The following is a 13,078-nucleotide window of genomic DNA, read 5'->3' as shown; positions in this document are numbered from 1 at the left end:
CCATAGGCTGTGCACAAAGGACACTGATCTGGTAAGCGCCTCAATCTCCATGGGGGGGGCAGCTAGCTCTGCTCGAATGATCGCGTGAGGTACGGAGGCCTTGGCTCTAATCAATCGGGAGATCATAGATACCAAGGGCCTCTCCATACTTCTCCAACCATCCTGGCCTACAGAAGGTCCCCATACCTGTACCCCATACATCATAGCTGAGGCTACTAAAGTATCAAAGAGCCATAACTTTGTCCGAGGTTCCTGGAACTGAACCTGCGAACACATCCTCTCCAAGCCTCCCAAGGCCGCATAAGCTCTGGTCAGTCTAGTCTTTGCTGCTCTCCCCAAAGAAAACCTCGGCCCAGTGAAGACTATCCCAAGGTAAGTGTATGCATCTGTATACTCCACAATCTCTTGACCATACGTGAAGGTCGGTGCCGATCTCCTGATCCACTGCGGTGTGGTGTTAAACACCATGACCTTGGTTTTACCAAGGTTTACAGACAATCCACTATCCTCTGCAAAACTGTGTAATGCATCCAACTGTCGCTGCATACCCTCTGGTGAGTCAGAGATCAAGACAATATCATCAGCATATAACAACAATGGGATCCACGTCCCTGCCAGCTGGGCACCTCTATCACCCTCTCTGTCAATGTAATCAGACACCTCATCAACATACATACCAAATAGAGTAGGAGACAATGGGCAACCCTGTTTCACCCCGATAGTGGAGTGAACTAAGTCAGATATCCCCTCTGGGGTGCGTACATGTCCCATCACTGATCTGTATAAAGCCATAATCCCCCAAATCAACACTGTGGGCACCCCCATCTCCTGCAGTCTGCGCATCAGTCGAGCTCTCGGTACCATGTGAGAGAGAGAGAGAGAGAGAGAGAGAGAGAGAGAGAGAGAGAGAGAGAGAGAGAGAGAGAGAGAGAGAGAGAGATGTGAATCTGGCAACTCAATAACTCTACAGGTAGTATGATACAAGATGATTAGAGAGTGGACATTGGCAGCACTGATATAGTGTGTCAACGTCTGGGTCATGCAAAACCTCTAAAAATACCCAACATATAAAATCCGCAAAACAAAAATGGTCAAAATGTCTAGTGCAAACCCTCCTACATGTGCCTAGAAACCAACCACGAGGGTGAAAGAGTGTCCAAGCCACAACGAAGGGCGTGAGTGCATGTGAGAAACGCCGTAGGTAGGTGTGAAAGCATTTGGAAGGCGAACGTAAAGCTCCAACAAGATGTTCGTGATGTAGGCCAAGGGAACAGACTGAAATAAGAGAGTTCGCCTCCTTGGTAGGAGCATCAACAGTCGGATCGAATCCCATGTTGCCAGCATTGAATGTGTGATTGAGCGGCACAATGAAGAAGAGGCGGCCGCAAACTCAATTTGATAGTAACCGTGTCCAAGGTTGTGCACATCAATGATCTTAACCAGCTTGGCAAAGAAGGTGAGCCTGCCGCAAATCTCGAGCTTCCCCTCGACAAGGATGAGGGCTCGTAATTTTGGAGCTAATGGAGGTGGCCTGGGGCAGATCAACCTCAACTGCTAAGCTCGCTTTCTCCTCCAAAGATTGAGAAGGCCGAATGGTGGAATCTGCGGGGTTGGTCGAGGGGGCTTCGCTAGAGTTCCTTTGAGAAGGGCGTTGCTGAGTCCTCCATCCGTGCTTGCTGTTGCAAATGAAAACTTGAGAGATGGAGAGAGGGCATAGGTGAGCAAGCGAACGAGCAAGAGGCAAAAGCATCAATGCGCACATGTGAGCGTGGTGTGCATGTGTGACCGAGTGTTGAAGAGGCAAAAACACAGACGCAATGTAGATAGAGGGGCAATGCTTGAGGAGACAGGCCGACCATATGAAGCAGCTTGATACGTTTCTTGAGACATCTCTTAACAAGATGTGAACAGATGCTCATGACAACATTGTGCATTTTGGCATTAAATAAGCTGATATCTGCAATGAAATTTAAAGCTTGTTGATTGGATCTTGCTTACATGAACAATGTTGATGTTTGGCACCCACATGATGGGTGCAATTGCATGTATGTTTCACAGGTGAGGAGGATGCCTTTACTTCTTTCGCAAGTTCATACCCTTTTTTGGTCACGAGGTCAACTAAATCAGTTGGAATTGGTAGCTATCCAACGGAGGTCATTTGCTGTTCCTTGTTTGAAAGTTATCTTTCTTCTGATTTCTGGGAAGGTTTTCTCATCATGTTTATCAACAAACCATTGTTGTACAGATTATCCCCAGATTGCTGTTTCTGGGTGATATGTCCCATGCAGCATCTCAAAGTCGTTTGAAGGAGCTTCAAATTTGTCACGTTGTGACTATACATACAGAGCCACTCAAGCTTCCCAAGTCATTTGTGCATGCCTTCTTTGAATTAGAAGGTATATTCACATTTGGTATTGTTTTGGATATGAGTATCTGGTGCTTGAATGCATGTGAGGCACTATATGCTTGCTTACGGTGCCGATTGTGATTGAAAACTGACTTATTTCTGCATGCTTGGTTGTGAAGCATTGGCTGGTTGCTTGTTATACTATCTTTCTATGCTTGAATTAGTGTTGGATCGTTATCATGCTGTTTGGTGGTGTTGATGCACATCTCTCTTTTACATCTGTGAGGTGCTAAAAACTGACTGTAATGACATCAAATGTCAGATGCTCCGTTTGCCAACATTGCACAATACTTTGATCCAGTATACGAGTTTGTAGAAAGGGCTAAAAGCGCACAGAAAAGGGTTCTGATTCACTGTGGGGCTGGAGCCAGCAGATCTGCAACGCTGTGTGCAGCCTATTTGATGCGGGCCAAGCATTGGGGGGTTGAGGATGCATTGAAGTAAGTAGTTATAAACAACAATGCCAACAATTTCACGCGTCAATATGGTCGTTTCAAAAGCTTAGAAAGTTATTTTCTGTCATGATTAAGACTGGTGATAACCAAGGAAGCATAGGCCTCTCATTGCAGAGCGTGAAGGGCCGTTTGAAAGGTCAAGAAAATAAAAATCTTTAAGCAAGATGTCATTGAACAATGATGATGTCTGGAAGCAGGTAAGTTTGAGGGCACGAGGATTAAATGGAGAGAGTCTAACAAACATTATAAGGATAGCTGGGTAACAGAGAAATTTAAGTTCGAGTCACAGTGTTGTCCTTGTGTTGGTAAGGCGCTTGTAAGGCATGAGGGAACAAGGCAGCACTGTTATTTATTAGTCCTCACTTTGAACTGGCCAAAAGAAACTCTGAAGAACTGCTTAGTCGCATGCTTTTGCTAGCATCAAGAGGTGAGGGTTTAAGGACCGTTAAAATGTTACGAGTGTCTTGTCTGTTGATCTGAACCTCTGGCACAGAGCTTCTTGGACTCTATCACGATTTTGTCCAAGATTTTAAACATCAAATTGTCCTGAATTTATTCATGCCCACAAGAACAAGGCACAATAAGTTCATAGGAATTTTTTTGAAAATATGAAACATATCTGGCCTTTTAATTGCAGCCCTCACGCTCTAGCTTATGTGCACTTTCGCGTAACCCACTGCACTCATATGTTATGGGAAAAAATTGGGCATAGCTATTTATGTGCCTGTGCAATAATATAAGAGTCCTTGTTGTTTAAAAAATGTTGGAAATTCTCAGGTTTGAAAACCAATTAGATGAAGTCTCCACTGCAGTTTATGACCATTTTGTTGGTAAGATTAAGTGCTCTATTCTGAGCTCTGATCATATTTGTGCTTCATGTAAATCAATACTAACTTTCGAGTTGAGTGTTCACGTGATTTTAAATTAAGAAAGCTTTTCTTCGATATGTATAGTTTTTTGATGAGCTAGAAGGCTTGATTTCGGTCTCTTACTGATACGTGATTCTATTTTGTTATTTACGGTGTGGTTTCATTTTCTTTGTTTATCCACAAAAAATATTCAGATCCTGTCAATAGTTTTCCCTAGTCAAAGCTTTTGCAATTATTGTGTTTCTTTGAACCTTCTCACAATTTGTGGGTTGAGATTTCGTATGTTTCTGGACGAGAGTCCACATCTCAAATTACATCTAGACAACTGCGTAGAATAGCTCTAAACTAATTAGAGATGATCAAATGCTTGAAAAATGTCATGCACATGTATGGCCAGCCAAGGGCTAGCCATATAGAATGGCAGAATGAAGTGGCAAAAGATGGCTATAATACTACAATATCCTTACAAGATACAAACTGCTTAGCCTAGGAGGAGATCTCACATGGTATGGTGGTGACTATGCGAGATTGTTCACATGTCGAGTCTTTGTTATCCTTTTGCATAGAAGCAAGAAAAAGGTAGGGGCTGTATTTGGCCTGTTTGCTGGAAGAAATGAACTTTGGCCTGCTGTTTTGTTGAATCTAAATGTCACCACCGAGAAAAGCAACCTGCTAATGCCTTCTCCCCTTTGTACTTCAATAACTTTCAAAACTACCATGGATTAGGTTAATAGCATGATTTTGTGATGTTTAATGTTGTACCAATTGTTGTTGCCCTGTCCATCGGCCAGATAATCTTCGCATTGCTTGCCAGGGAGTTTAAAAATTAAGATTGCCTGCTGCCTGCAGTTTCTTGAAGTTAGGATGTCAGAAGACTTTCAGCTTGCATTGACTTTTTCCTGGATTAGAATTTGAGTGCTTGTATTCGTTTGAATAGAATTAGCCACATGCATGATGCATCTTGCTTCTGTCATCCTTTTTTTGTGGATTCGGCAGTCAAATGGGAAGTGGTTATTGTGGGAATGATGAACTGGAATCTTGCTTAGAAAGAAAGATATATATATATATATATATATATTATATTAACACCTCTAAAAAGCCAAAGTGGCCAACCAAGTTAAAACTTGTGATGTTAACTCTTACTGACAAGTATCACAAAAGTGAAGCATCATCCTAACTGAGTCCCTAGCTGAGAATCAAAGAGAAAGCTCCTGAATGACTCTAGAGCTATAGGCTACTCTATGAAGAGGAATGTACAACTGGCATGTCGTAGGAGTGATCTGTGCTTAGTAGTATGTTCTTCAATGAGTGCCTTGAGTGAGAAACTGTTGCAACAGTGGTGGTACATTTGGTTGTCCATCCTCCACGCATCACCCAATTGCAAGTTCTGGTATCTTCATTTTGGGAGAATTTTTCTCTGCCTATCTAATAACTGGCACGTGTCCTGTGCAAGCAGAGGGTGGCATTCATCACCTCCACTGTATTATTTATCACCCCTTTATGCTGCTTCATCCCCTCAATTCATTTTGTGTTCTCTTCAACGTTTGCCTTGGTTTGTTTGGCTAAGTCTTAATCTCTCTTTCTCTACATGTGACTTCCGTTGTCATTTCATTTTGGAATTTGCTGTGCCTTGCACTTTATTAACGTGTCTCTGTAGCAAGAAATCTCTGTCGTGCTCTCTACTGTGGGTGCTCCTGAGTGCAATATGCAAGAAATCTCACTGCAAACATAGAACAAGACCGCAAAGCAATGCAACAAAGCAAAAATCAAAATGACACCGCAACAGACTTCAAATGCAATGGAAGCTGAACTTTACTCATAGAGCAATATAGACTCTGGCTGGCAGCACACTCAGCTCCAAGCCCAAGACTCACAGGTACAATGGGAGACAATGGGGGTGTCGAGGCTCCAAATGTGCAGGGAGAGTGCATGCGTGCAAGTGACAGACTGAAAACAAGACTCTAGACTCAATGATTCATATGAGGAATACGATCCATAAATATCCCAAAACGAACTTGGTATATATACAAACATAAAGGTAGCCAATGGCTACCACAAATATATTTGATAGTCAAGCTATGCCCATCTCCGAATTGTGGTGGCAGTGAACTGGCATGGTGTTCTCTAGACCACCACTCCCTTTGTCTACCATGTGTCACTGCCCAGGCGAGAGTCCACCCAATGTGAACCCAAGGCCAATTGTAACTGCCTGTCCAAAGCAAGTGACACTGTAACCTTGCTATATAGGTTGCCCTCACTGTCCGGGAGGGTGGTGGTAGAGCTAATTGCACAACTGAAGAGCACTAAGATGATTGTAAGCTGGCACTTGGTGAGGAATACCATAGTAGCATACATTCAGATCCAGTTTTGAACCCTGCCTGGTTCAACGTCTACCACAAAGCTTAACCACAACATAAGAGAGACATCGCAAATCCCAAAATGTATGCTTATAGTTCGGCTGTCAAACCTGTGTTTGCCTTTCTTCTGTTGTTTTGTGATTCTACTTTCTTGTGTTGTTTTGTGATTCTATGCGCGGCATCCGTGACCAATGCAAATAGGGAAGCTAAAGATGAAAAAAACGTTGAGAGAAGGACGCTTGGAACCAACTAAGCCTGCTCCATACTCTTCTGATGCTGCCTTGTCTCCTCTAGGACTCTTTTTTGTCAAAAGGGAATTGCCAGCGCGCATATTTCCTTCACCGCTCAGCTCACCCTCGCCATCTCTCTCCACGTCCGCCTTGACTGCTCGCTAGCATTCGCCTTGACCAACTCTGGTCACCTCGCGCACGTCACTACACGTTTAAAGAAAGTCCAGCGTGGAAAATCAATCCAGCCTGGATCTATGGTGATCAAGGACGAGCAGAGGCGAGAGAAGACTAAGGCGAGGGGTCGAGCACGACAAGAGAGGGGCGAGAGACCAGGGGGAGGCCAAGTGAGTAGACAGGGGCAAGAGGGTGAGGGTGTGAGGGGGTGAGAGAGGGGAAGGCGAGGGCGCAAGGGAGTAGATAGGGCGAGAGGGTGCTGAGGAGAGGCAAGGGGGCAAGGGATGAGAGAGGGGTGACCGAGTGGTAGAGTGGGTGAGACAAGAGAGCACAATGGTGTTGAAGACAGTGAGAGTGATGCACAACAAGAGAGTATTGGTAGAGTATATCGAGAAAAAGCTGTAGTATTTGCAGAGAAAACATGGGCAAGATGATGCCAAACACGCGTAAACATAGAAGTGCAGAGAATTCGCTTGTAAAACACAATAGTGCAGGAAATTCAGAGAAATAGCATTAGAGAATTTGATAAGAACTAATTTATCTCATGACGCAATGAGTTACAGAGATCATTGGAAGAGTGATACCAAATACAAGGACTCAAGGTGAGAGGGTCACAAAGGAAGAATTACGTGAGCACATACGGGAGTGGGAATAGATGGAATAACGGCTTATGGAATTTGTTGACTTAGAAATAACATGGAATTTGGCTGATTACAAATCCATGTAATTTAGCTAACTTAGAGATAACAATTTAAAATTTGGAGATGATCAGTGAGCTATTATCATATATGTGGTAGTGATGTGTGTAAACACACTTAGGACTGCCAGAGCACTTTTTCCCTCACTAGGAGGTTTCTTACCTTGTGCATTATATATACATCCATCACTCTAGGGCAAACTTATCTTTCTATTTGCGCACTAAGCAACACTCTCAATTGTGTGCCTTGAGCTTCTTCATCTTCTCGAAGTTGTGTGTGCATTCCTGCAACCCTAATTTCAACAATTGGCATCACAGCAGGTTACATCCTCCCGGGCATAGTCCCCAGCATTGCTAGCATCCCTTGCTCACTTTCTTCAAATTGGGTGAGCTTTGGTGAGCGTCAGCAGGTCGAGTAATAGAGCTCGTTGAGCATGGTGTGCTCATAAATTTGATTTAGGCTCATTTTGGCCTTCATTTCTACTACAAGCAGTACTCCGCCAGCAATTTCGTTCTTTTCTGCATAATTTTTTTCAGTGCGATTTTCTGCAACACGTCGCTTACAATCCTCTTCAGGTTGCGCTACATAACACGCGTTATCCTACTTCATTTTTCCTCTTTCGGAGCAGTTTTCACATCATGTGCAATCACTCGCTATGACTGACAACAACACAAATGTTTTCAAGATGTTTGCTGCTGAGGATGAATTATATTGGGATAACTACCCAATGTGGGCTTACATGATGACATGTTCTTGTGTCAAAGGGCGTCTGGAATGTTATACAGGGCAGTGATGGACAGAGGCTGTATTGAGTATGTTGTAGGGTTTAGCAGATATGTTGCTGCTAGAGTTGTTGGTCTACAACTTAGCAATCTTGTTGGGATGTAAGAGATGCGCAGGCTTATACATTGATTACACTTATCTGTGAAGCGTACTATTACTCCTCATATTCGCTCAACAAAATCAACAAAAATAGGCTTGGGATACTTTGGTTGTTCTTTATGCAAGTTGCAATGAGGCTAAAATTGCATTGCTACGTACAGAATTAGAGTCGAAGATTATGCAAGAGGAAGATGATATGGACTCTTTTTTTGTTGTTATCAAGGATATCAATGAGCAATTTATTCTTGCAGGTGAACTTGTGCAGACTCTTCTCAATGCGTTGCTAGACTTTTACCAGACTTTTGCTAGTACTTGGAGACTTATGTAATATGACCCAAGAAAACCCTCAAGTTTTAAGTTTGATGCATTATGTAGATTGCTGTTATAGGAGTCACTTTCAAGAAAGAACAAGGCTAAACAACATGCAATTGAACATGCTTTCGTTGTTGCTCACAGAGGTGGTAATATCACTGTGGTCATTTCGCGTGGTTCTTTTGTGAGTAGCAGATCATTTGTGTCTAGTGCTTCTGTTGGCAGCAACGCGTTTGGGAATTCTGGCGAAAAAGGCAAGAAGAAGATGCGTTGACATTATTGCAAGGTTAATGATCACTTGATAAAGCAATGCCTTATGTTGAAGGCAAAAGAAGGCAAGAAGAAAGAGGCAGGATCTACTACTAGTGTTGCCATTGTAGAATCTTGTGGATATGGAGATTGTGATGTTGATGTAGATGCAGAGTGGGCATTCAGTGCAGAGTGTACTTATGACCTTCTGTATGTATGTCAGTCGTTGCAGAGTCATATGTTTGGTACTTTGATTGTGGTGCTACAAAGCACTTCGCATTGTGATTTGTTTGCCTCTCTCAGGCTGTCCCTCACGAGAATACGGTCACTTGTGTTAACCATGCCTCTTATCCGGTCGAGGGAGTTAGAAAGATCGTGCTAATTGCTGCGAATGGCAGTTCTTTGATACTTGTTAATGCACTTGATGTACCCGGGATCAAAAAGAACTAATTGCTAATTGCTAATACTTGAGCGTGCTAATTGCTGCGAATGGCAGTTCTTTGATACTTGTTAATGCACTTTATGTACCAGGGATCAAAAAGAACCTTTTTGTTTGCATCTTCACACTTGCAAGACTTCATTTTGTTGTCAAATTTGTGGATGGCAGAAGTACTATTCATGATCTTAGTTTTGGTAATCAAATTGTTGCATCTAGCATTTTGTGTTGTGGGTTGTGTATAAGCTCACTTTGTAGGGTAAGTGTGAGCAAAATTTTTCAAATACAGTTGTGGATTCAAAGGCTGTTTCAGATGCCAAATTTGGGAATCTAAATTTTGCCAATTTGTTGCGTTTGCAGAAATCTGATATCGTTGCTTCTTTTCCGCCTCTTGAAAGTATGTTTGTGAAGGCTGTATTTTGGGTAAGATGCAACATTCAAAGTTTCCAAAGAATGGTTCAATAAGGGCCACATGCAAGTTACAACTTGTACATAGTAATGTTTGTGGGCCTATACAAACTCCATCCTTGGGTAATTACTTGTACTTCGTGACTTTCATTGATGATTACTCCAAGCATGCATGGATGTATCCGCTTAAAGCTAAGTCCAAAGTGTTTACGTGTTTGAAGCAATTTGTGGTTATGGCTGAAAATGTCTCTAAATGTACTGTGGGCACCCTTCGTTCAAATCCAGGAGGGAGTATATGTCTCTCATGAATCTAATGCATTTCTGGCTAGTCATGGGATAAAATACCAATGTATAGACTACAGTTTGTATGCACCTCAACAAAATGGTGTTACTGAAAGAAAAAACAGGTCACTTACGGAGATGGCATGATGTATGGTCAAGAGTTCAGCTTTTCCACATTCGTTTTGGCTTGAGGTTGTCTTGTGTGCTACTTATGTACTTAAGAGGTGTCCTACCAAAGCCTTGCAGTCTATGACTCCTTCTGAAGCATAGCATGATAAGAAGCCATCTATTGGTCACATGCACGTTTTTGGTTGTTTAGATTATGCTTTGTGCCACAAATGCAATGCAAAAAATTGCATGGTAAGGCTATCAAATACATTTTTGTTGGTTATAGTCTCGAAAGCAAAGGTCACAGGTTATACCAAGCGCAAACAAAACGTATCTTGGTGTTGTATTTGTGGAAGATTTTGTTCAGGCTTTTCTGTCATGTACAAGAGAGAGGAATGTAAGCTCACAGGACATTTATGATACTTAGTTGCTTGTTTTTAGTGGTGGAAACTTGAATGTAAGTTCCAATGAGGCAAATGTACAACCAATGGAGGTTTCCAAAAATGTTATAGATCAGCCTATTGTCGATGCAAATGTACATGATGTATTTGAAAAGATGTTATGACACATGGGTGTCTGCAAGTGGTTTCTGGTTCATGCTTGGTAGTTCATGCATATCATGGTTGAGCAAGTAGCAACCTACTGTGGCCACTTTTTGTTGTGAAGCTGAGTACATGGAAGTCTTCACAGCTACGGTTGAGTGTGTATGGCTCCGACGTTGCATGGTTGATTTGGATGTTGGATAAGACACTACCAACATAATCTACACTGACAGCCAGAGCGCATTGGCAGTTGCGAAAAACCCAGTTTTTCATGCTTGCATAAAGTACATTGAGGTGCATTATCACTATCTCAGGGCGAGACTCTTAACAGGAGAGATCAACTTGGCTTATGTGCCGACATAGGATGACCTTGTAGATGTGTTCACAAAGGCATTGCCTCGTGAGAAAAAGGAGGAAAAACAAAGTAGGACTAATACGTGCTGTGTAGTGCAACCGAAAGAGAACTGTGAGGGACGTGTTCTGCAAAAAATTGCATTGACAGAAATTTTGCACAAAAAGAACGAAATTGCTTGCGCTGTACTGCTTGTAGTGGAAACAAAGGCCGAACTGAGCTTGAACTAAGTAGTTGCGAGGAACTTAGCTCTTCGTGCTCGCACAAAGAACATTAAGGTGCATTATCAGGGAAAGACTCTCAATAGGAGAGATCAACTTGGCTTATGTGCTGACACAGGACAACCTTGCAGATGTGTTCACAAAGGCATTGCCTCGTGAGAAGCTCGAAGCTCTCCGCAAAGCTTTGGGCTTGCTTCTCTTTGTGGATTGATCATGTGCTTAGGGCATGGCAGTTCCCTAAACACTATGTGTCAGCTCTCGATCACCACATCACTCCCAAGGGGGATTTGTTACCGTATATGTGGTAGTGATGTGTGTCAATACACTTAGGATCCCTAGAGCACTTTTTCTCTCACTAGGAGGTTGTTTTTCCCGTGCATTGTATATACGCCCATCACTCTAGGGCTAACTTATCTTTCTATTTGCGCAGTAAGAAACACTCTCTGTTGAGATGAAGATGCCACTAGGAGGGACAAAGCGGTCTTGATATGGTCATCATGATAGATCCTTAATTGATTATAGCCAATGAAACCATCCATGAAATTGTAGAGTATATGCCCAACCACATCTTCTAGGACTCTTCTGGTGAAAGGGGTCGGAAAGCCGTTTGGGATTGTCACCTTGTTGAGAGCACGGTAGTGGACACACACACATTTTATTGGATTGCTTCTTTGGAGCTATGACCATCGGTAACAGCCACTTGGAGTGCTCCATGGGCACGATGATACCTGCTTCATGCATCTTCTCTGCCTCTAGTTTGATAGCTTCTGCATACTTGGGATTGAGCTTGTAAGCTCAACCTCTAACTGGTTTAGCCCCACTCACTAGAGGGATAATATGGACTCTTGATCCCTTCTAAATCTTGGTAAGACCATCAAAAGCATCCATGAGCGACTGTATAAAAGAAATTACCGGATCTAGTAGCACACGGTGATCCCATAGCCATGGAGCCAGAAGTATGAGCTAGGGGTTATGAGAGTCGCCCAAGTTGACCTCTTTTGTTGGGTTTGGAGAGGGCAGATGTCTCTGTAGGTGAACAGGTTGTCGCTTCGTGGAGCAGCTGGTGTTTGGTCAATATGAAATCGGTATATGCCTCCTTGGGGAAGCTCGTTGAAGGGTAATTCATTAGACATGGAGGTGAGTGTCATATGTAGCGGAAGTGTTTTAAGGATTCAGCTCGGATCTAGTACTCTGCACAAACATAAGGTTACTTAACTTCACTCAAAAAGAGAAGGTGAAGTGAACACAATGAAGAAGAGAGAGACAAAGAGAGAAAGAAAAGAGAGACGACACTGCATGTCGGGTCCTAACCACCCTGAAGGGCCCCCTTGCTCTGTTGCCTGAGCTAGTACTTGCTTTATTTACTTGCACAAATGCTAATACAATAGTCTTAAATATTGTGATATTGATGGGTACTTGGTGTAGATACTTAGTACTGCAAGGCTAAGGACTGAATGTTGAAAACGCTACTGATTCTTTGACAAAGATTTGCCTCTTGATGGCGATAAGGCTGAAAACTGATGGCTGAAAGTGCTGATGTCTCGGGCTAATTTCGATGATTCTGATGCTGGAAAAAAGCTGGCTGAATTGTGCTGATGCTGATGCTTCAAAATGCTGATCTGCTATGGCAAAAAAAAGCTGGTCTGAAGTGGGTGGAAAACGTTGGCAAGCATGCTTCAAAACGCTGAGCTGCTGAAGGTACTGGTGCTGTGTGTACTAACTTCTGCTTCCACTTCAGACCAACTTTTTTTAGCCATAGCAGATCAGCGTTTTGAAGCATCAACATCAACACAATTCAGCGAACGTTTTCCGGTATCAGCATTGTCAAAATCAGCCCGCTAGATCACACTTCAGCCAGCAGTTTTCAAACCTAATCGCCATCAAGTAGCAGATCTCAGTCAGAGCGTTTTCAGCATTCGGTCCTTAGCCTTGCAGTACTAAGTATCTACACCAAGTACCCATCAGCATGTCGGCATTTAGGACCATTGTATCAGCATTTGTGCAAGTAAATAAAGCAAGTACTTGCTCTAGCAACAGAGCAAGGGGGCGCTTGAGGGTGGTTGGGACCTGACATGCAATGTCGTCTCTCTCTCTCT

General features: G+C 42.9%; 1 protein-coding gene across 4 annotated transcripts in view; it reads left to right on the top strand.

Annotated features, from left to right (window-relative positions):
• LOC147436397 (uncharacterized) overlaps nt 1-13,078 on the top strand; it is an 85,694-nt gene that overhangs the window by 36,001 nt on the left and 36,615 nt on the right. For all 4 annotated transcript variants that reach the window (XM_086489313.1, XM_086489311.1, XM_086489315.1 and 1 more), the window contains exons 2-4: nt 2,059-2,153; nt 2,246-2,396; nt 2,670-2,847. In XM_086489313.1, the coding sequence (XP_086345439.1) occupies nt 2,059-2,153; nt 2,246-2,396; nt 2,670-2,847 (424 nt within the window). The remainder of the gene's footprint in view (nt 1-2,058; nt 2,154-2,245; nt 2,397-2,669; nt 2,848-13,078) is intronic.

Source organism: Adiantum capillus-veneris, chromosome 18 (genome assembly GCF_014529385.1).
Source record: "Adiantum capillus-veneris isolate H3 chromosome 18, ASM1452938v2, whole genome shotgun sequence".
Taxonomy (NCBI): Eukaryota; Viridiplantae; Streptophyta; class Polypodiopsida; order Polypodiales; family Pteridaceae; genus Adiantum; species Adiantum capillus-veneris.
The sequence above is the reverse complement of the archived record's forward strand: the minus strand, read 5'-3'. Positions and strand labels throughout refer to the sequence as shown.